Raw genomic sequence first — 23220 nt, 5'->3', positions numbered from 1 at the left:
AGCAGGAGCATAAAGAACTCCACATTGCGACCTATATGTACAGAACCATAATGATGAATGTTGGTGAAGTAATCATTTTATATTAAAATGTTAAAGACTGCTTTATAAAAACATTGGATAATGTATCCATGCTTTACACATTTTTAAAGTAAGTTATGAATCATCAGTTTGATTCCACAAACAGAACTGAAGAGTCAGAACTTTTAACTGAAACAGGCTGTACCAAAGTAGTCTCAGAAGTTAGAAAACATGTCCAATAATGCAAAGTATTAGAACATGCAGCTGAGTATTTGCAAGATTTAGAAGATAATTCTATCTTCCACTGTAATACTAGATATTTAATTTCATTTTTTGAGGCACTGAAAAGATGAGATTTTCTAATTTGGTTATTTCAGCTATTTGCCAAACAGCATTCATTTTAATTGTGATGGAACTGCCTCATTTTAAAAAGGGACAAAAATTATTTTCCTTATTAAGGCACTTGTTAGCCCTCTGCATAAAAAGAATGCACCAATGAGTGAATATGGTACACAGCTGAAACATTAATAGCCGTTATGGTTAAACTGAACCTGCTAAAATTCAGAACAATTATAGTTAGCTCTTCCAAAATATATTACGCAGTTATCTCCCTTTTCCTGAATTATACATACTAATTTATTTGGGTCTTCCATCTTGATCCGAAGAGACAGGTTCTTATAGTGAGTATTATGTCTGGAAAGGTTTAGATATTTCTAATTGGAAATTAATATAGTTACATCTAATGAGTTGGAGAATATCCCTCATTTTAACATGGTTCCCTTCCCACCTGGCAATAAAGTTAGATAATTTAAGGAGAATGTAACAATGCAATAGCGTTCAACCAATTAGTAGCTTCTTTACCTGAGCACAAATAATGTGTATTCTCTCTTTTTTGCACTGAATATTTCTTGTAGAAGAGTAAAATTCATAGCAAGTTGCTTCCAATCATTTATTATTTTAAGCACTAATCCCCAATCAAAATCATGGCTTAGAATTTAACCTGAATCAAACCTCAAAGTAATACTGTCTGACACACTAATTAAGTTTACAGTAAACAGCACACACATGAAAACCTAAAAGCTCAATTCTATAGCCTCTTAATCTCTCAAGATACATGTCAGATTTCCCTCTCCAAGGCAGCATCTTACATGGAAGGAGAAAGCCAACACTGCTTTCATCTTACCGACCTCAAACAGTCTTTTACAACCTTGGAAAGTCACAAGAGGGGTAGGTTAGGCAGCACTGAAGATCCATGGGGTCCTAAGTTTTCACTGACCTTCCATCATCCCCAAACAGCTAAAAAAAAACCAAAAAGACCAAGCAAGCAACAAGAGGGATTGGGGGAAAAAAATAGGACATAATGGAGTACACTGACAAGGCCTTAGGACTGCCTGCAACACACTCTTGGTTCGGAAACTGAGAAAACAGGTTTTCGACAAGATTTTCTTCAGATGGCTATTTAATGAACTTGCAGCTTATGTTCAAGGATTCCATAGAACTGGTCTATTATACTTTACAAACTTGCATTTTCAGGTGGGACTACATATATCCAGGTTGGGACTCAGATGCTAAATACAAATTTACAAATCAGTGATTTGGATGGAGTTTTAATAGAGAATACTTCAGTTTAACTATAGCCAATAGACAGATGATGAAAAATCTGATGTTCAGAAGCTACTGGTATTTCAGCATGTTTCCAAACACTATTGCATGTATATGTTCCTTCTTTAGAAACCAGATTTTACCCAGCCCATCTTTGATTGATCACGTGCCATCAAGTCAGCATTGACTCCTAGCAACCACAAATATACATTTAACTCATCTTAGCATGGACTTGTTAACAGTGGCTAAAAAGAGGGAAACAAAATTGACGCCAAGTTTTCTGCAATATATACTGAAGGTATACATATAATTTAAACAATTGAATCAGGCTAAGGAGTAATAAGGAAAATCAATAAAAGTACTTAAATATTTATGGTAGCAACTATCCACTAGTATTCATGAGGGAATATGACCAAGGGTCTCCTCAGATCTGCAATTTTTAAAATGATTTTGTACATCCTTGTAAACCAATATTGCAGATGTTTATTTGCAACAGTCTGGTTACCTATACCTGTATATTGTAGTCATTTACAGCCTAATACTAAACATGCTTCCTCTAAAGAGATCGAAGTGGCATATAGTTTGTCTTCTCCCTCTCTGACAAGTCTTTTAACATTGTATTTATGAGGTCATCTGTGAGTTACATATTCAGCATGATTTAAAACTGGGTTTCTTTTATTTTATTTAAACAATTTGTATGGCCACTCATCTTAAACACAATTCTGGGTGGCTCACAATAATAAAATCCAACAACTATAAAATCATAAAACATAAAATCAAAAAACTTTATTAGGTTTCCTAATCCCAGTCCAATTTTCTAATCACTATCACACTGATTTTATCCTGTTTAAAAACTTTCTGTCCCTGTTTGAGACAGATTCTTATATGCTCCAAGAGGCTACATCTGTATGCAGCAATTACAAAAATTGTGAACCCATTGATTATCCAGAATCACTCTGTTCTGTGACTTACAACATGGTAAGAGCTTCACCTAAGTCCTGCTAACAGATGAATAGATTCTTAACACACGGAAGTCATTGTTACGTTATTGTTACATCATTATTTTTTTAAATCTTATTGTTATGCCATTATTGAACACTTGGAGCCAGCATTCACCATATTTGTTGGAAAATGTGAAACCCCAGGATAATTAATTATCTTGAGGTAGGTTCAGCCAGACATTCCAATCAATTAGATAATAATCTGCTGTGAGTTTGAGAGGCCCTTTTCTATAAAACAACACACACATTAGTTGGCATCACCAGAGTTTGCTCTTGGTGACACAGGCTGGTGTAATGGAATCATGTCCCAATCAAGAGATCTCTGTGGACCTCAGAAAAAGGGTTGTCAATGCTCATGAAGTTGGAAAAGGCTGTAAAAGCATTGCCAAAGCCTTGGCCTCCATCAATTCAGTCAGAGATAGTGTACAAATGGCAAAAAAAAAAAAAAAAAGCAACATCACTGCACCCTCCCAAGAAATGTTCATCTCACAAAAATCAGTCCCAAAGAAATGCATACAATACTCCAAGAAGTCATGAAGCGCCACAAAGAAATGGAACATAAGCTGCAGGGCACTCTTGACACTGCTGCCTAAGCAAAGACTACTTGGATGACCCAGCAGGCTACTGGATCAATGTTCTAAGGACAGATGAGACAAACTTCCTGGTATTTGTAAGAAATGTTACTTTGGGAGAAAATGAAACACTGCATCCAACGATTCATCCCAAGCACGAAGCATGGTGGTGAGAATATCATTGTTTGGGGCTGCTTTGCAGCCTCAGGGCCCAGACAACTTACAATCACTGAGTGATACAACAGATCCTGCATTGTACCACCAAATGGTAATATCAGGGTATCCATCTATTTACTGAAACTTAAATGAATGCGAGTCATGAAGCACAATGATCCTAACCATACAGTAACTCTTTAGTGCTAACAGATGTGCTGCCACTTACTAAACTGAAAGCTTCACACACCTTTTCCAGCAAAGAAAGTGAATGGTTACTTAGCGTGTTCCATAAAGCCATAACACAGTCTTACTGTGGTGCTGTGTAATCAGTATCTTCATATCTATTAATTAGACAAGTCTAATTATTGGTCAGGTCCTGCAGGATTTGGAGATTTTTAAAGGAGTCACAAACTTCGCTTCACTGCTGTAGTTAGCTGTTTACAATAATACAATGAAATCATACATTTGTAACTTCTCTTGTTCACACAGCGCAGATTCTGTTACACAAATAGTCCTTGTTTAGCAACTGCCTTGGACAGCTGTTGCAGTTACAATGATGAAAAAGTAACTTTCTGACCAATGCTCACATTTACGACCTTCACAGGTCTGTAAAGCAAAGGAAAGCTGAAGTAAGGTCATAAGCACAGCGACAGTTTCATTTAGCAACTGCTTTGCTTAACAACTGAATTGTTGGTCCCAATTGTGGTTGTTAAATAAGGACTACCTGTATTTTGATTCTTCAAAAAAAGCAGATTCTATATATCTTGTTGACATCTCTGGTCATTTTATGACTTCTACCACAGACTTACATAAGTATTCTCTAGACATTCTCTTCTGCAACCAGCCCCTCACTAGGTATGTCAATTTAAAACCCTGTCCCTGTTCCTCTAAATACATATTACAGCTTACATGTCCAACATTAGCACATTCTTTGTTCTTCTCCTTAAATTTCTTATTTCCGTTGTTAAAAATTCAGGCTGCTAGTCACTTTAGCTTGCCCACTACTTTTTCCAGTATTCCTTTACAGATAATTCAACTTCCTTACTTCCTTATCTTGTATCCAAACCACATTTTCAACCACTATTATTGTTGGTTTGCTCCTCCCTTTAAGGCTTGAGTCCCCTGGCAAATAAGCCCCACCCTAAAATAAAATAGAAATAATAGTTTACATGCTGCAGAACACCATTAGTTACAGCGTTATCTTTATGGCCCAAATGCTCTGTATACTATATAACCGAAATAAGCATTTTTAGAAAAAGAAAATGGTTAAAGGCTGCAACTCAAGAGCTTTTTGCTTGGAAGTGTTCTTACTTGCCAAACAAAAGAAAGGTAATTTGGGGAATAGGGCAAGTATACCCTAACCAGTTTGCCTCCTGCTAAAGGATGTGTGTGATGACCAGTCATGTCCATCACTGCAACTTTTCATGAATAAGCAAACCCCATCGTGGTAATCATTTTGTGATTGAATACAATACACTCTAAAAAATTTCAAACGTGCTCACCATTTAAAACGTTTGGGAACGCCTACTTTAAAGCTTTACATTATTTATGCTCTCTGCATCTATTCCTGCTTTCCAATCAAATTTATAACAGAAATATATAATATTTTAGCCCCTTTTATTTTCTATTATACATGACTTTTAGGTGCCACTTATGGCAGACAGTATAATCAACACTGAACAAATTCTTCCATGTTATGCATTAATTGCATGGTTCTACATTATAACAGATCACAGAATGCTGCCGATTCCTTGAGGGATTTTATATGTAGTTAACAGTGCAAAGCCCTTACAGTTCATATTCATAAAGTCTGTAAAATACAATGGCAGCATTCTATTCCATTATGAAATGTTTTAATAAAGAATTCCAAATTCAGGGATACAACAGTATGTATGACAGTAACTCAGTGCAAAGCTATTCTTAACTTCCTTGATGTCAATGAAGCCAGTGCACCTATGTTTATATAGAATTTTAAGTTTTCTATCAGAAATACCCCGATTTAGTATTACTATGCTGATAAAAAAGAGCTTTGAACTTGGAATACTAATCAGAGTATTATGTACTTTTGGTAATTGCAGAACTTGATGATAAGAGAAGGTAACTTGATTTATAGCGATAATGATAAATAACCCTCTTGGCTGCATCTATTTCATGGAAACAGATGACACAACAGAATGCAACTTGCTACTAAGTCCTCTCTGGACAACTTCTTTTATTCATTTCAAAATGAACTGTACCTATTGTTTATTCTAACTAAGGTATGTAACCAAAAATCCAGGATATTTGACGAAGTAACTAGAGTTGGCTTTAAAGCTATAGAAAGATTTTATACAAAACATTCACATATGTACATAACAGCTATTATAAAGAAAAAGTGGTTTGAATGTCCTTTTACATTTTGCATTAAAAATGAACCCTTCCCCTTTCACATATGTTTCAGGCAAACATTCAAATTACATTAAGCTAGACTTCAAGTTGGAGTCTTAATTACACATGAACTACAAAATGTAAAACTTAGAAGTGCCAACAAACAAGTTCATTCAAGTACAATATATGTTAAAAATATATATATTTATTTCAAACTTCAGGTGCTTCACCTGGTACAGACCATTCATGATTTAAATAAACATGAAAACATCTGAGATAAGAGACAAGAAATGTTTAGATCAGAGAATAGAAATGGTTAATTCACTTTTTTTAAAGTCCGCAACAAATATTAAAAAAAAAACATTTCTGCTTTGATTAATTCTGTTTGGGAAATGGCCTCGAAGAATCACAACTGATATCCCAATTATTTGATGAAGATGAAGACTGGTCCATATCCATGTTCTGACTATAGGCTGTCAGAAAGTAATTTCCACTTTCCTGTTTTTGACTGGTAGACATAGGGTATGTTGTTCCCAAAAACGTCTGATGAGTGAGAACGTTAAAATGACTGAACTGATGGGGCACACTTAACTGTCTATTGAACATCTGAAAACTGAGAGGAACTTGTTCAGCTGAATTAGTTCTCTCCCCTTCAGCAGAGCGTGTAGTTGAAACAGGAGTAACTGGCTGTATATCTTGCATGACAATTTTAGAAGTCTTTTCTGTCAGAGAGAAGTGTTGTTCTTCAGAAGACAGCAGTGCATCATTTTGAGAGTTTTGCTTAGAGTCTGTTCCATGTGGTCCTTTGGTCTCTGTCTGAAAATCTTCCAAATGGGAATCATATTTTGAGGCATCATTGCAAACTTCTATTTGTGATGCTTCATCCCCTGAATCCAGAGACATGTCCTCCTCATCCTTTTCATCGTTTTCTATAAGAACTACATTAAGAAGAGAAAAATCCTACTCTATTGAAATAGAAAGTTTATCTAAAAATACTATGCACTACTCACACAGTTTTAGGCTTCAGGTCTCAAAGTCGCATATCATTTAAGGCTGGTCTTCTGTCATTTTTGTTCACTTACTCAACACACATATAACCCTCTGTGTGAACGTCCGGATATTCCGATGCTAAAAGCTTCTGCGAAATGTGTTCATGCTTACTGTTGGGAAACCCCAACTTCCAGCTCCAAAGGATTTAATGTCAAAACAGCATCTAAAGTTATACAGTAGGTCAGAATTTGATATGAAAATTACCCATCACAATTACTGACACCCTCACTCACTGCTTGTTTGCCACACCTCAGCTCTGCCATCCTTTTCCTAGCCCCTCTACATTTCGTGGAGTTTCTTGAACACCCTATCAGACCAATTTTATATTAAGATGATGTACAACACTACATCTCTCTTTTCTATTTTTATGCTGTGTTCTCAGTTTAGAAATATTAAATTCTTTAGTTATACTGAAGCATATACACACTAGATTCCCCGCTTCAAATATCTAGCTAGCTATAAGTGAAAGAAATTAAACAAGTATATTATTACCTGTTTGTTTTTCATAATCAGCAGGAGGATGGAGGCAGCTTTCTTCAGTGACTGAGTTATGGTAGCCAACTAGACTTTTGAAGTTGTGCATAAAGTAACCGACAGTAGTAACCACTATTCCATTATCAGCATAACTTGCAAATGTTGACACATTCTTTTCTAAGCAAGGAGGGAACAAAAAATGTTCAGTATGAAAAGTAACATATTTTTGTAGATAAATATAAAAATTTATCAAAATGATAATTATTTTCTACCTGTCAGAAAGACCACATGCCTCTGCTGCATATTCTGAGCTTGAAGTCTTATGAGACACTCTAATTCTGGAGGACTTCGTGTTTGAGAATCACAGCTATGGTATGCCATAATCTCAACCATGTCTTTCTTTTGATAAGCACTCAGAAGTGCTAGCAAGTTCATGGCATTTTTATTTGTTCTATTGGAAGAAAGACAATATAGGATCTGCAGTTATATAATAAAAAAATGGAGGCCTTTAAATGATTTTTAGCATGGTTTTGAATTATATTAACAATAAAAAGGGTTTTGCATTTTTACCTTAAGGATTTTAAAAATGAAAATAGAAACCAATATACTCACAATAATTGGAAAATGGTAGGTAAAAAAAAGATAAAGAATAAATGATGCAGCTACTACCAGAGCTATTTCAAGTTATCTTTTTTGAAATATACTAATGCTTGCATACCTAATACATACCTTACAAGTTCTTTCAATTTTTTCTGTATTTTACAATGAATTTTCCATTGCCACTTTCCACCTGGAGTACTCAACTCTCCAAGGAACTTCAGAAACTCATTAAGTTTATCTAATTTTGAAAAGAGAACATAAACCCTCACTTATATTATTTAAAACAGGAATTAGATAAATTTGTACAAGCTATAGCACAATGCTTGAGCACAGCTTTCATTAGTAGCATGTTGCTGGGAACAATTCCAGGAGAAAATTACTGACTTCAAATAAGAATCATGCTAGGAAAGATGGCTAGCTTTCATTTGGAAAGGTTAATCTTAAGCTTTAAAAATCAATTAAATTTATGATACTTCCCATTATTATGTTAATTTTAGTTGTGTCACAGTAGTTTACTGTGTCAGTAAGCTAATTTTACAGAAAATTTTCAAAAGCAAATGAAGTAACTATTAAAATTTATAACCAAATTTTTTATTGGATTTGTATGCATACTACATTTCTCCTGTAAAAATATTTTATTAGAATAATAGCAATCATTTAAAAACTAGTCAGTCTTTTGAAATGGCAGTTCTATGTTAACATTTTACTGCTTTCTAGAAGATACTATAGATACTGTAGTGTAAATAAAATGATTAATAACATTCCCAGATTATTTGATTTCTTCTTTCCCCTGCAAAGTATTCACCTACCATGTTAAATTTTAATAATGATGTAGTATTACCAATGTTCGCACTAATGCAAAACCATGATTAATATCAATCAGTATGTGATGAATGGATTAATCTGGGCATGTGAAAATCTAGTCAATGTTATACAGTTATTACTGATCTACATTTAAGAACAAGACAATGCAGTTAATTAAAGTCATAGGAATAAGTAAAATGGTGGGCTCAAGGAATCGGACATTTCACCTGAGCAGCAATAAAAAAATAAAAGTGGAAAGCTATGCCTGTGGATTGAGGCAGTTTTCTTCTTTACTTCTGGACAGCACTTCTATATGAATTGTTTTACAGAAACTTTAATGGCTGAACAGTACCATATTTTCTCTACTAGTCAGGGTTTTTTTAAAAATAATTCAAGGAATATTTGCCCTAAAGAACAGAATTTTACAGCATTATTTTATAATAAAATTCTTGAAGGATTCAAATGAAGCAAAAAATAGAACCCCAATCACAAACTCATGTTTGACTATATAAGCCATTAGAAATTAATGATCTATTAGAAATGTAAAATAATTTGTAGACTCTGCCCTAAGCTTTAGTCAACATAAGCCTTACCAACAGTGACAGATTCTGGGTTGAGAACAGATTCATCAGATACAATGAAGCCACCAGAAACAAACAAGTCATTGTAAGTGCGATTTTTCACATCATCCAAACTCTCAACACCAGCAAAACTGACGCATGAGAGTCTCTTCAAAGATACTAAACATGGAATCTGTTTAAAGAAAGTACACAGAATTAGATACAAGTACAGTAAAATAAATTAGTTAAAATTAGACACTCTATTGACAATGGCATTCCCTATTGGTATTAATATTTTGCATTGATAAGTTTATGGCTCAAAAACATAGGGAGATACAGAAAATAACAAATAGAGTATGCATAAAACAGAAAAAAAATTAAAACCTCAAACCCTTAACATTTTGGTTGTTCCAAGGGTCAGCCGAAACAAAACGCGGAATGCATCAGAGTGATTTTATGAGGGAAGTATAGTAAGGATGTTATACATCAGCCTCTCTCCCCACTTTTCTTCTGCATGACCTGTATATTCCTCCCAGCCCCTCTCCTTCCCTCCCTCCTCTCAGCCATCACCATTGATATTTATTGTGGCATGTTCCTTGGTCAGCTTGCCTGCCTAATAATCCCAGTATCTTCCCTACCCACTCAGATGCTGCTGATTCAACCACATGTGCCATATCCTGCTCTTGTCACAGAACAATTACATTTTGTTCTGTGTCTGGGGAAAAACACACAGTTTCAGTCCATATGTAGATCAACATGTCCAAATCACATGTTTCAGTTTGGGCACAAATCTCCTAAAACCAGCTGTTCCATACATAGAACATTCAAGCATGATATGTTTTGCACATTATAAAAGCCACTGTAGTGTGCATAAATACATTTCATTTACCGTATGAATTAGATTAGCAATATCTTCATTTTGAATAATTACAAGCAATTTATCCAGCTCGGCTCTTCTTCTTAAGAATTGCTCAGGATGGCACTCTGTGTTACCTAATTTAGTAAGATATTCCTAAACCAAGTGCAGAAAATGTTAAAATAATACAATTAATATTAAACCTAAACTGAACAATTACAAAAGGAGATAAACATACAGAAAGGAAACTACACAAATAGGTAAGTAGAAATACAGTATTTTTTCACTGGTCTTGCTTACTTCCACACTTTTTGAAAAGCCTGCTTTAATTACACTACCCTCTCTCCAACAGCATATTTTAAACTAATTAATTTTCCAGCCTACTACATGCTTTGTAGCATGAAAGCTACTGCTGTGAAGCAGTTCAAATGTTAGACTAAGACTGGGGAGGCCAGTTTTATAATTCTACCCTCAGTCATGGAAACTCACTGAGTGAGTTTAGGCCAATTACTCACTCTTAGCTCACCCTACCTCACAGGGTTGCTACTGTGAGAATAAAAAGGAGAACCTTGAGCTCTTGAAGAAAGGTGGAATAAAAATCTAACAAATAAATTTTTAAAATATGCCAGATATATAGTGCATCAACAACAAAACCCCTTCCATTCTTTAAAACATCTGTACAGAAAGAAAGATTCTTTAAACTTTCTTTTGTTTTAAGCAACTGTACCTATTTTACTGAAAGAATGGGAACTGTAAAGTTTATGTGGCCAATGCTATTTTTGTTTCCCTTGTGCTCCCCTCACCCCAGCAAACCATCAATTCGCTGGTGTGATTTCCTGTCAATTTGTAGAATATATAGAAAGAAAAAAAATAGCTATGATCAGTTACAAGAATCACCTCACCAAAACAACACACACACATACAAACACAGATCTGGCTTACCCACTTACCACAATTCCTGCCATTTTCTGAAAAGATGCACGTAACTGACTTACACTCATGTAGAAAGCTTACCTTTATTTCTTTGCAAAGCGTACTCTCTTGTTCTTCATGAATGTAGAATTTCAGAGTGTTTTTTCGTACATCTTCAATAATTTTGAAAATGCTGTCAAACACTTCAGGTCTTAATTGGCTAATAAAACCAGCCAGAGCAGGCTGGGTTGTAACATCTGACTTGTCTATAGGCTTTGGTGTCTTCTCTGATTGTGGCAAACAATCAGCAGGAGACCCATTTGGCTCAGCTGTTAACTTTCCCTCTATGTTGGTATTTACCAGCTTCTGTTCTTTTTCTATATCCAAAACCACTAAGTGATTCTGTTCATTAATGATTGCATCTCCCTCTACGTTGCTGCATGGTAGCTCTGGAAACTGTTCTTCAAAATCATCTGAGGAAGACACAGGCTCCTCCGGGGGCAAATTCAGTCCACTGCTTGTAACAGAGTTATCTGCTGGTCCAGTGCTTCCAGTAAAGGACACATTCTGCACACCATATGAAGATGACGAAGCAACACTGTTGAGCTTTTCACTTAGTCTTTCTACATATTCATGGACAGCAATATCTGATGCTTGTAAACATATGAACTCAGAAAGTCTCATAACCCTTTCCTGGGCTGAAAAGACAGGTCTTGATATTCCACTGACATACATAATATTCTTCTGCTGCAAAATTTCCTGAATCTTGTTGGTAAAGATATTATACTCTTCTAATATAGCTGTTTCTATTATTCCACTTATTGAATGTTTACTTGACACAGAATTATTTGTTTCATGTTCACACTGTTCTTCAGGTTTCACCTCTTGACCTGCATGTATTTTATCTTCTATTCTTCTTTTCTGTATGTCTGAAAAGGCAGAGTATGCAAATTGATAATCAGAACATCTTTGCCTGTTTATAACGCGGGGGTCATGTTCAGAAGCATCCTTTGGTGCTGAATAAGCCAACAATTCATCTTGAGATTTCAAGCCTAAACAAGAAAAGTTGGTAAATTACCTCTAAAGATACTGAAATATGCATTACATAGGTACATTGTCAACAATAATGTATTCTGATTGTCACTTCAACTGATATTATTAAAAAACCATCCAGCATTATGAGCATATGTCAATATACTATACATAACTTTGTTGGTGGGATGTAGGCAACAGCATGTTGGCTTGCAAAGTAGTCTCTGGATTACAGATCCTACCTTGCATAGAATAGAGCACACATGCTTGAGATAAAACTGGATTTATTTATGCTTTTGGCTCACCGGCCAAATCAGCAAAACTGTTAAGTGCTATTGGTGCCACTAAGGACTCTGCATGCGGCATAGGTACATCCAAGACTGGTATCCCAGTCTATGCTCTCTCTACTAAAAAGTGTTACATGAAAGCCTTTATTGATGAAAGGCATGACGGGCAGCAAAGGTCAGTATCTAGAAGCCTATATGGCAACAATAATGGCATATACAGAAGATTGCAAATTGGAACACAAAGAGGAAATGGTGAAGAATGAACAAATAAAATAAAGAAAAATAATGCTGCTGTGTGCCTGTGAAACTTAAAAAGAAGGATGCAATAGGTCTGAATGAATATAGTCTGATCTTGCAGAGCAAAGCTGATGAATGCATACAGGGCAGCGAAGGTATATGAATGAAGGCTGAATAAATGTGGATTGAATACGTAAGTGTTGAATACGTAAGTGTTTTTCAAACTGGTAAGTGACCAGTTTGAAAAAAGTATGTTGAGATTTACTCTTAAAAAAAGAAAGCAAGAGGATCAAATTGCAAAACAAAGTATGATGGAGTGAGTGAGTGAAGAGGAAGGGAAAAATAATCATGTCTGAAAAAGTTGATTTAGAAACAGAAAGATAAGGTTTTTAAGTTTCTAGGGAACAAAAGACAATATATAGACCTGCACTCCAGGTCCCCTTGATGAAACAATGTCATCTATCAGGAACTAGAAATGTGTCTTCTCTGTGATGGCACCTACCCTCTAGAATAGCATCCCCCCCCCAAAAAAATCTGTATGGCTCCAGTGCTGATGTTCTGAAAGTCCCTAAATACATAGCTGATCTCCCTGGCCTTAAGGATAGCCTGGCTGTTGAGCCCCTATAGTTTTTTCTTTTGCTGTTATATCTGCTTTTCTCTTCTGGAAGTGCTTGATCTATTCCTCTACTTTTATTTCTTTTAAAATGTAAGCCATCCAGAATCATTTAGAGTCAGGTGACCTCTAAATTAAACAGACAAGTAAAATGTACAGACAGGGTGGAAGCAAGAATGGTTTGCAAGGAAAGAAAGACATAGGTGAGTGAATGGTGTTGGTGTTTTAGCTACTTTCCTTTTCTTTTTATTATATCATGCCTTTAATTTCTTCAGCTATTTCATACTCCTTTTCTGAGCTTTGCATATTTGCTTACTCAGCAAATGTACTCAGCATTAATTTTTTCTCAAGCTAGATAGCAGCTACTCTTTCAGTATTATAGTCTTGTCTTACAAACCTGCACATTAATAACAATAAATTAGTCCTAACAGATGTGTCCTAGCTAATTTAGGACACATCTCATGCCCTAACATAACTGCTTAGTCAACATCTTAGTGCCACTACAATTTCATAGTTCCTGCTGCCATAGTAGTTTCAACAGTGAAAAGTATGTACTAACCCAATGCAATTCCTTCTAATGGCTAATGATCAAGTAGCCAACCTTACTTACACCTATGATTTTATTAGCAAGGCTTTTATATTAGGCAGGGAGTGCTAGTTCTATGGCCCAAGACAGAATCATTGTAGCCATTTGATTTTTATCATTCATCAGCTAGGTTAGCACAAATTACTTTTAAAAACCCAAACATGAAAAAAAAAACCAAGAAAAAGATACATGAAAAACACAAAGCTCTCAATGCACAAAATCATACCATTTGGATTAGCTTGCCGATTTTATAAAAAATGGTGCATTTAAACTTAATATTGTTACACATACAAGCAAGTTCCCATGTTCGGTTTATGGTCAATCACTCACACACTCACAGCTTGTCGAGGCACAGGGACCTTGTCAGTCCCCCTTGCTTTCTACCTGGTTTTTCAGATAGGTGCGGCTTGAGCAGACAAGACACACAGCCCTGGTCAACAGCCAGGAAATAATTAGGGACACACACAAATAACTTCCAACCGAACACCAAGGCACAACAGGTTCTTTGAAATACATGGAGACCCAGTAAATTTAAAGTAACAGCAAAATTTTACTGGTTACAAGGTACATTGCTCTCTCTCTCTCTCTCTCTCTCACACACACACACACACACACACACACACACACACAAATACACACACACGCTCATCCAACTTACCGACGTCCATCTCAACTAGGTTGCCAGGCACTAGCTAGAGGGACGGAAACCGCCAAGTCTGGATCCAAAATGACTCAAGGAGTGGGCAGGCTTTGGGACCCCTTTTATCCCCAAAAGTCTTTGCTTTGTTGATTCACAAGACTGGCAGCTACTCTGGCCTTGTCAATTTACAAGTTTGGTAGCTGTTGATGGGATGGGGGGGGGGTTCCACGTGCTCAGGCCCAACTTCCTTTGTCTGGTTCAGGTGACATTTTTCCTTTGTGTCCTTAATGACTTGCTTCCAACTCCTCTACCTCCCTGAAGGGATCTTTCAGATAAGTTTCCTGGCTTCTGTCCTCTCTGCTTCCATACCTGGTCCATCTTTAGGTAATGGCAGCTTTAGCCTAGTCTCAAAATATTAATTTTTCTTGATGCTAGCCAGTTATCCCAGCTATGCAAGCATTTCTATTTACGACTATTGATTCCAGCGGAACAAACACTGTGCTACTCATACCTGTTAACAGCAGTCATCTTTTATAAATTTTTGAAAAATATTTCCTGCTGCATTTTTAAACATAAGGAATTCAGAGTTTAGTTAACAGTTGTGCTTGCACAACTGCTGCTTAAGGCTACTTGCACCCCTTCACTCTCATACTTCCCTCTCCTTTCCAGCAAGGCACAATAAAATACTGGTTTCCTACAGCCACTAACAGTAGCAAACAGCAATCTGGTCCCTGTCCAATTGGCTAGTAACAGCCTGATTGCTTGAGTCTCTTGTCACTAATGGCAGCAGGAAACCAACCATTTATTACCTCCTGGCAAGCAGATCATGCTGATCCACTGGCAAAGAGAAAGGTTGGCTGAGCTCCCTGCTGTTCTAAGACCCACTCTACTGGATAATCACATTATACGTATTTCCTAAGCACCCATCCACCAATCTTTTTAGTCCATATGGGACATGTGCAAACATATCATTAAAGATAGCACAGAGCAGGAAGTATTAACCGGTGATATCTGTAGCACAAGTGGGATATAATTAAAGTTTAGGTGTGACTTTAAGTCTTTAAAAGTTATTGTAAATAACCTGAAAGCATATAAATGTTGGTCTTGAGAAGCTTTTTCTTTCTATCATGTTGGATTCAGATTCTTTGATAGAGTGGTTAATAAATGAAAGGCTGAAACCACTGAAGCAGAATACAGACTTTTGGAAAAGGAAGTTAGACAAAAACAGAAACTGCTAAAAGCTTCCAAATATATAAGAAGAATATAAATCAGACTGATAAGAACCTCTTCAGTCATGCATGGTTGGTTCTGTAAGGGAGAGTACATTATATTATTTGTCACAATTTTTGACAGAATTTAACAATAGAGACACAGTTGTCACTGAGCAGACTCCACTCTGATTAGAGAGTCTTCAAATCAAAGGAAAATGAGTTTCAAACAATTGTTATAAAATCATTACAATAGTTTTCAGGATAGGGGAGGGTGAGAATCAAAGAATTCTATTTCTGTTAAATTAAAAGTAACATAGTAACACTTCATATTTTTTTTACAGAGATCTGTAATTTTTGGGCAATGTATTTTATTACAGAAGACTCCCTAAACTGCATGGGCAGCAAATTATAAAAGAAAAGTTTTTAATTATTAACCTTTGCAACATACTGGGACAAGTACCATTTTAACAAGGCTATTTCTCACATGCAGAATGTGCCATTTTTAATAAGGTTTCTGCTACAATTGATATGCATCATATAAGAAATTATTTACATCAAAAATGCTTTTCATTGTTTCAGATCTAACCTATTGTAAAGTGGTTTACATCAAAATAATTCAATTGTAATATAATACATGTTTAAAACATAAATTTTGAATTATAGATATTTTTAGAAATACTGCATTTTGTATGTAATTTTATATATTTAATCAAAGAATTAAAACTTAATAAGCAACATTCTTTATTAGATGACAATAACAAGGGAAAATATTCATCTCCAGAACCTAAGATGAAGCTAAACATTTCTTATTTTTAATTCCTATATATACATACACAGTCGTAAGATAACAGCAGCTAGTATTAGTCCACACTATTTTTCCAATATAAGCTAATAGTGGCTTGAAGCTAAAAGGCTTTAAAAATGGAGATATATAGAAAATTAGAACCTGAAGGAATGAAACTGGAAAACTGGACTCCATTCCTAACTTTCAAGAGAAAACAAATAGCAAGGCGATCATAGTTGCATTCTCTTTAAAATACGCACTAAAGAAATGAAGCAACCAGATTCTCTGCATTCTCTCAGCACCATGGAGGAGAAAGAGATGAAGGATTTATTTTACTTCACCTATTTTACAGGGGCTTCAGCAAAGGGTCGTTACCTTGTCGTGGTGCTGGAGCTTGAGCACCTCAATGATGCCATGAGCTAAACTGTGAAGGGCCACCCAAGACGGGAAGGTCATGACAGAGAGGTCAGACTAAATGCGATCCCTGGGGAAGGTAATGGCAACCCACCCCAGTATTCTTGCTGTGAAAACTAAATGGATCAGAACAACCAGAGATGTGTCGGTATACCATCGGAAGATGAGACCCCCAGGTCGGAAGATGGTCAAAATGCTACTGGGGAGGAACAGAGGATGAGTTCAACTAGCCCCAGACTTGATGACGCAGCTAGCTCAGAGCCGAAAGGACGGCTAGCGGCCGACGGTGCTGGAGGTGAACGGCGAATCCGATGTTCTAAGGATCAACACGCCATTGGAACCTGGAATGTCAGATCTATGAGCCAGGGCAAATTGGATGTGGTTATTGGTGAGATGTCAAGATTAAAGATCGACATTTTGGGCATCAGTGAACTGAAATGGACTGGAATGGGCCACTTCACATCAAAGGACCACCAGATCTACTACTGTGGACAAGAGGACCACAGAAGAAATGGAGCCGCCTTCATAATTAATAGTAAAGTGGCTAAAGCAGTGCTTGGAAACAATCCAAAAAACGATAGAATGATCTCAATTCAAATTCAGGGCAAGCCATCTAATATCACAGTGATCCAAATATACGCCCCAACCGCAGATGCTGAAGAAGCTGAAGTAGAGCGGTTCTATGAGGATCTGCAGCACCTACTGGACAACACGCCTAAAAGAGATGTTATTTTCATCATGGGAGACTGGAATGCTAAGGTGGGCAGTCAAACGACACCTGGAATTACAGGTAAGCATGGCCTGGGAGAACAAAATGAAGCAGGACATAGGCTGATAGAATTTTGCCAAGACAACTCACTCTGCATAACAAACACTCTCTTCCAACAACCTAAGAGATGGCTTTATACATGGACTTCACCAGATGGACAACACCAGAATCAGATTGACTACATCCTTTGTAACCAAAGGTGGCAGACATCTATACAGTCGGTAAAAACAAGACCTGGGGCTGACTGTAGTTCAGATCACGAACTTCTTATTGCACAATTTAGGATCAGACTAAAGAGATTAGGGAAGACCCGCAAATCAGCTAGAAATGAGCTCACTAATATTCCTAAGGAATATGCAGTGGAGGTGAACAATAGATTTAAGGGACTGGACTTAGTAGATAGGGTCCCGGAAGAACTATGGACAGAACTTCACAACATTGTTCAGGAGGTGGCAACAAAATGCATCCCAAAGAAAGAGAAAACCAAGAAGGCAAAATGGCTCTCTCTGAGACACTTGAAGTAGCCCAAGAAAGGAGGAAAGCAAAAGGCAACAGTGATAGGGGGAGATATGCCCAATTAAATGCAAAATTCCAGAGGTTCGCCAGAAGAGATAAGGAATTATTTTTAAACAAGCAATGCACGGAAATGGAAGAAGACAATAGAATAGGAAGGACAAGAGACCTCTTCCAGAAAATCAGAAACATTGGAGGTAAATTCCAGGCCAAAATGGGTATGATCAAAAACAAAGATGGCAAGGACCTAACAGAAGAAGAAGAGATCAAGAAAAGGTGGCAAGAATATACGGAAGATCTGTATAGGAAGGATAACAATATCAGGGATAGCTTTGACAGTGTGGTCAGTGAGCTAGAGCCAGACATCCTGAAGAGTGAGGTTGAATGGGCCTTAAGAAGCATTGCTAAGAACAAGGCAGCAAGAGACGACGGCATCCCAGCTGAACTGTTCAAAATCTTGCAAGATGATGCTGTCAAGGTAATGCATGCTATATGCCAGCAAATTTGGAATACAAAAGAATGGCTATCAGATTGGAAAAAATCAACTTACATCCCCATACCAAAAAAGGGAAACACTAAAGAATATTCAAACTATCGAACAGTGGCACTCATTTCACATGCCAGTAAGGTAATGCTCAAGATCCTGCAAGACAGACTCCAGCAATTCATGGAGCAAGTATTGCCAGATGTACAAGCTGGGTTTAGAAAAGGCAGAGAAACTAGGGACCAAATTGCCAATATCCGCTGGATAATGGAAAAAGCCAGGGAGTTTCAGAAAAACATCTATTTCTGTTTTATTGACTATTCTAAAGCCTTTGACTGGGTGGACCATAACGAATTGTGGCAAGTTCTTAGTGGTATGGGGATACCAAGTCATCTTGTCTGCCTCCTGAAGAATCTATATAACGACCAAGTAGCAACAGTAAGAACAGACCACGGAACAACGACTGGTTTAAGATTGGAAGAGGAGTACGGCAGGACTGTATACTCTCACCCTACCTATTCAGCTTGTAGGCAGAACACATCATGCGACATGCTGGGCTTGAGGAATCCAAGGCTGGAGTTAAAATCTCTGGAAGAAACATTAACAATCTCAGATATGCAAATGATACCACTTTGATGGCTGAAAGCAAGGAGGAACTGAGGAGCCTTATGATGAAGGTGAAAGGAAGTGCAAACGCTGGCTTGCAGCTAAACCTCAAAAAAACCAAGATTATGGCAACCAGCTTGATTGATAACTGGCAAACAGAGGGAGAAAACGTAGAGGTAGTGAAAGACTTTGTATTTCTAGGTGCAAAGATTACTGCAGATGCTAACTGCAGTCAGGAAATCAGAAGACGCTTAATCCTTGGGAGAAGAGCAATGACAAATCTCGATAAAATAGTTAAGAGCAGAGATATCACACTGACAACAAAGGTCCGCATTGTTAAAGCAATGGTGCTCCCCGTAGTAACATATGGCTGCGAGAGCTGGACCATAAGGAAGGCTGAGAGAAGGAAGATCGATGCTTTGGAACTGTGGTGTTGGAGGAAAATTCTGAGAGTGCCTTGGGCTGCAAGGAGATCAAACCAGTCCATCCTCCAGGAAATAAAGCCAGACTGCTCACTTGAGGGAATGATATTAAAGGCAAAACTGAAATACTTTGGCCACATAATGAGAAGACAGGACACCCTGGAGAAGATGCTAATGCTAGGGAGAGTGGAAGGCAAAAGGAAGAGGGGCCGACCAAGAGCAAGGTGGATGGATGATATTCTAGAGGTGATGGACTCGTCCCTGGGGGAGCTGGGGGTGTTGACAACCGACAGAAAGCTCTGGCGTGGGCTGGTCCATGAAGTCACGAAGAGTCGGAAGCGACTGAATGAATAAACAACAAATTTTTTTACAGAGGAATAAAAAAAGAAGGCAAGTCTACAAATTGAGTTTGAATGATATGAGCAGCTGATTACGTAGCTTTCTGGGTAGCTTTCTGTTAATTTGCAAGAATGGAAAGAGGAGATAGACATACTCATTATTTCCCATAGAAAGTACTATCAGACCTTCAAAAGCTGCCCAAAAGTAACTCATCAATGGAAGCTTCTGTAGCTCTCCCCACAAAGAGCACTTTGGGAGCTGCAGGGGTAAAATTATCAATTTTCAATAACTCTCAGAGGTTGAACTTCAGGATACTGCATGTGGCCTATCCCAATAGTAGCACTTAATAGCAATAAGCAATATATTTACATGGAAAAATAAATACTATTAAACTTCATGAAATCTGATACAATACAGTATACAGACATACATACTGTATAAGCATTCAAATGGAATTTTCCATTAAGACACTTCCAGCTGCTTTCATCAAGTTAATTTTGCCATGATTCCACATAATTTAAATATTTTGTTCATATTTCAACAAATTTCCCTTCAACTTTATAGTTTTAACAGCTCATGAAAAGAATCTATTTCAAATCCAAATGTTCTTAATTATCAGTGACAAACTTCTGCATAATGTATTTCCAGCAGCCTAAGCAGACTAAGTTACTCAAGCTAGCATTAATCAGTATGTGTTTATTTTATAAGGACAAATGGAAACACATTTTAATACTCTACTATAATCAGTAAACTGGCAGCAAAACTAATAACGAGAGCAAATAAAATTATCTCTTCTCACGAAGCAAATATTCATAGCTCAGGGTTGAACTGTGGAGTCCTTGGTGTTCTCTGAGCCTTGTTGTTTTCTTGCAGATGTTTCATGCCAGACTAGGCAACATCTTCAGTGCGAACCACTGAAGATACTGCCTAGTCTGGCAATGAAACAACAAGGCTCAGAGAGCACCAAGGACTCCATTTCTCTTCTGTTTTGTTGGATATATGTTACATGACTCAATTGTTATTAGAAGCTCCATACAATGCAAAACACTCTAGGACTTTCACATTTTACTGTTCTGCAGTAATCCCAAAAGGAAAATTAGACTAGGGATATGTGCTTAAGATGTGCATATTGCTTGCTCATCTCAACTGTTCAAACTCCTTCCAGATCATACAATAGCTGTGAAGCAAGGAAAACACATTCAACTAACTCAGACATTTCCTAATCTAGAGATAAGAACATGAGAGGGCCCAGCAGGGAAGCATTACAGCTCCAGAAGCAAAAGAAAAGGCAAATGCCATTTTGTATATTTCTTTATTAAACCAGTAAAATTAACTGAAGCCAAGAAGGATAACTCCCTGGAACTCCTAACTCAGGAGATTAGTTGAAGGAAGGACATCCTGCAGAAATATACAGCTCTTGCTGCTTTGCTCTAGCTTGAATCACTGCAGGAAGAACTTAATTCTGAACAAAACTTGGAAAGTGGGTAAGAATCCATATATTTTGAATAAAAGTCACCAAGCAGACTTATCCAGTGATCAGTGTTACTTATAAAACAAGCAATGTACATTTGGATTTCAAACCTACTTAAGATTTTAAATAAAGCCTAGCCTAACTTTATGAGCAGGCTTGTTTTAGTTTGTAAAACCCAGCTTTTAAGTTTCAAATTTTAGAAAAAGCAGCTTTAAAATAGGTAAACTGGGGAAGAGAGCCAGTTTGGTGTATTGATTAGGGCACTGGGCTGGAAGCTGGGAGACTGTCAGTTCTAGTCCCACCTGAGTGACCTTGGGCCAGTCACTCTCTTTTGGCCCTAGGAAGGAGGCAACAACAAACCTATTCCAAAAAATCTTGCCAAGAAAACTGCAGGGACTAGCCCAGGCAGTTGCCAGGAGTCAGACTGACTCAAAGGCACCAACCTCATCCTCCAAGGAATGCCTGAAGGAAGTCAGAGCCTTACATTCCAGAGGAACACAACAGGTTCCTATTACTTCTGCAATTACTTCTAATCACCATACCACTAACCTTCTTGGACATGTTTTAAACTTTACATATTCATACTTTTAAACTCACAGCTCCTGATCAAAGAGTAGGTAGCAGCCATGGCTATTTAACTGGCTACATCCAAGGTTTGGAGCAGTCAGTCAGAGATATGAAAAGGGAGCAACTGTGTAGAACTCTTCAAACTTATGGAAGCCTGAATAGAAATTAAGTGTATTAGTGAACAGTGCATCCTTGGAGGTTGGTCTGGGGACCGAGGTAGCCAGGGCTGTTGAGCCTCTTCTTTCCTGATACACTGAGAAACTACAGCTTCCACATTTCTTTCTTTCTTTTTTCTTTCTTCAATCAATTTCTATGGCCGCCCAACTCAAATAAATGACTCTGGGCAGCTAACATCAAAATTAAATAAAAACAAATATATATACAAAAATCGAAACACACAGCTGCTGAGAAAAATCATGAACAGCTAACATAACCAGGCTCCTTTACATACCCAGGGCCCAGGGCTCAAAAACAGAACCAGGTCTCTAAAGCCTTACACAAGGCCAGGGGGTGTGGGGGGGGCATGTAAAATCTGTAGGGATGATGTTCTAGAAGGCAGGCACCACAGCCAAAAAAGGTCTCCTTCTGGGCCCAGCAATCAACACTCTCTAGCCAAAAAGGACCCAGAGCATGCCCCTCCTGCTGGATTGGAGAAGATGGGTAGGAATAACCAGGGAGAAACAGTCCCTTAAATAACCCACCCAGGTGACTACCAGCATCTTGAATTGCACCTGAAAACATACTGATAGCCAATGCAGCTCATGGAGCACTGGTGTCAAATGCATTGAAAAAACAATGCCATTTACTGCCCATGCCGTAATTCTGCACCGGCTGGAGCTTCCAAATGCACTTCAAGGGCAGCCCCACACAGAGCGCGTTGCAATAATCCAGGCAGTAGGTCACAAGGGCATGAGTGACAGTGAACAGGGCCTCCCAGTCCAGGAACAGGTACAACTGATGCACAACCCGAAGCTGTGCAAACCCCCCCCCCTGCTACCTACTCTTTGATCAGGAGCTGATTCCAAGAGGACCCCCAGATTACACACGCGGTCTGCGTGAGGCAGTGCCACCCCATCTAGAACCAAAGATGGAATATCCTCAGAACCATGAGGTCCAAAAACCCAAAGCCACTCAGTCTTGCTCGGATTGAGCTGAAGCCTGTTGCACCCCATCCAGGCCCTCACAGCCTCCAGGCTCTGGGGCAGAGCTTCCAAAGCATCACTCAGATGCCATGGGTAGAGATATAAAGCTGAGTATCATCAGTTTATTAATG

The 23220-nt window shown here is 37.7% G+C and overlaps 1 protein-coding gene across 7 annotated transcripts in view; it reads right to left on the bottom strand.

The window, feature by feature from the left end:
• Positions 1-23220, bottom strand: part of TASOR (transcription activation suppressor) — an 82084-nt gene that overhangs the window by 7397 nt on the left and 51467 nt on the right. For 2 of the 7 annotated variants that reach the window (XM_063291767.1, XM_063291768.1), the window contains 7 exons: positions 11075-12024; positions 10094-10216; positions 9238-9397; positions 7970-8078; positions 7513-7691; positions 7259-7417; positions 5656-6654 (listed from right to left, as the gene is read on the bottom strand). In XM_063291767.1, the coding sequence (XP_063147837.1) occupies positions 6092-6654; positions 7259-7417; positions 7513-7691; positions 7970-8078; positions 9238-9397; positions 10094-10216; positions 11075-12024 (2243 nt within the window). In that variant the 3' untranslated portion in view covers positions 5656-6091. Of the gene's footprint in view, positions 1-5655; positions 6930-7258; positions 7418-7512; positions 7692-7969; positions 8079-9237; positions 9398-10093; positions 10217-11074; positions 12025-23220 lie in introns of those variants that run through there. The other 5 variants (XM_063291769.1, XM_063291770.1, XR_010067088.1 and 2 more) reach the window with 4 other exon arrangements.

Source organism: Candoia aspera, chromosome 2, assembly GCF_035149785.1.
Source record: "Candoia aspera isolate rCanAsp1 chromosome 2, rCanAsp1.hap2, whole genome shotgun sequence".
Taxonomy (NCBI): domain Eukaryota; kingdom Metazoa; phylum Chordata; class Lepidosauria; order Squamata; family Boidae; genus Candoia; species Candoia aspera.
This window is presented reverse-complemented; position numbering and strand designations above follow the sequence as displayed.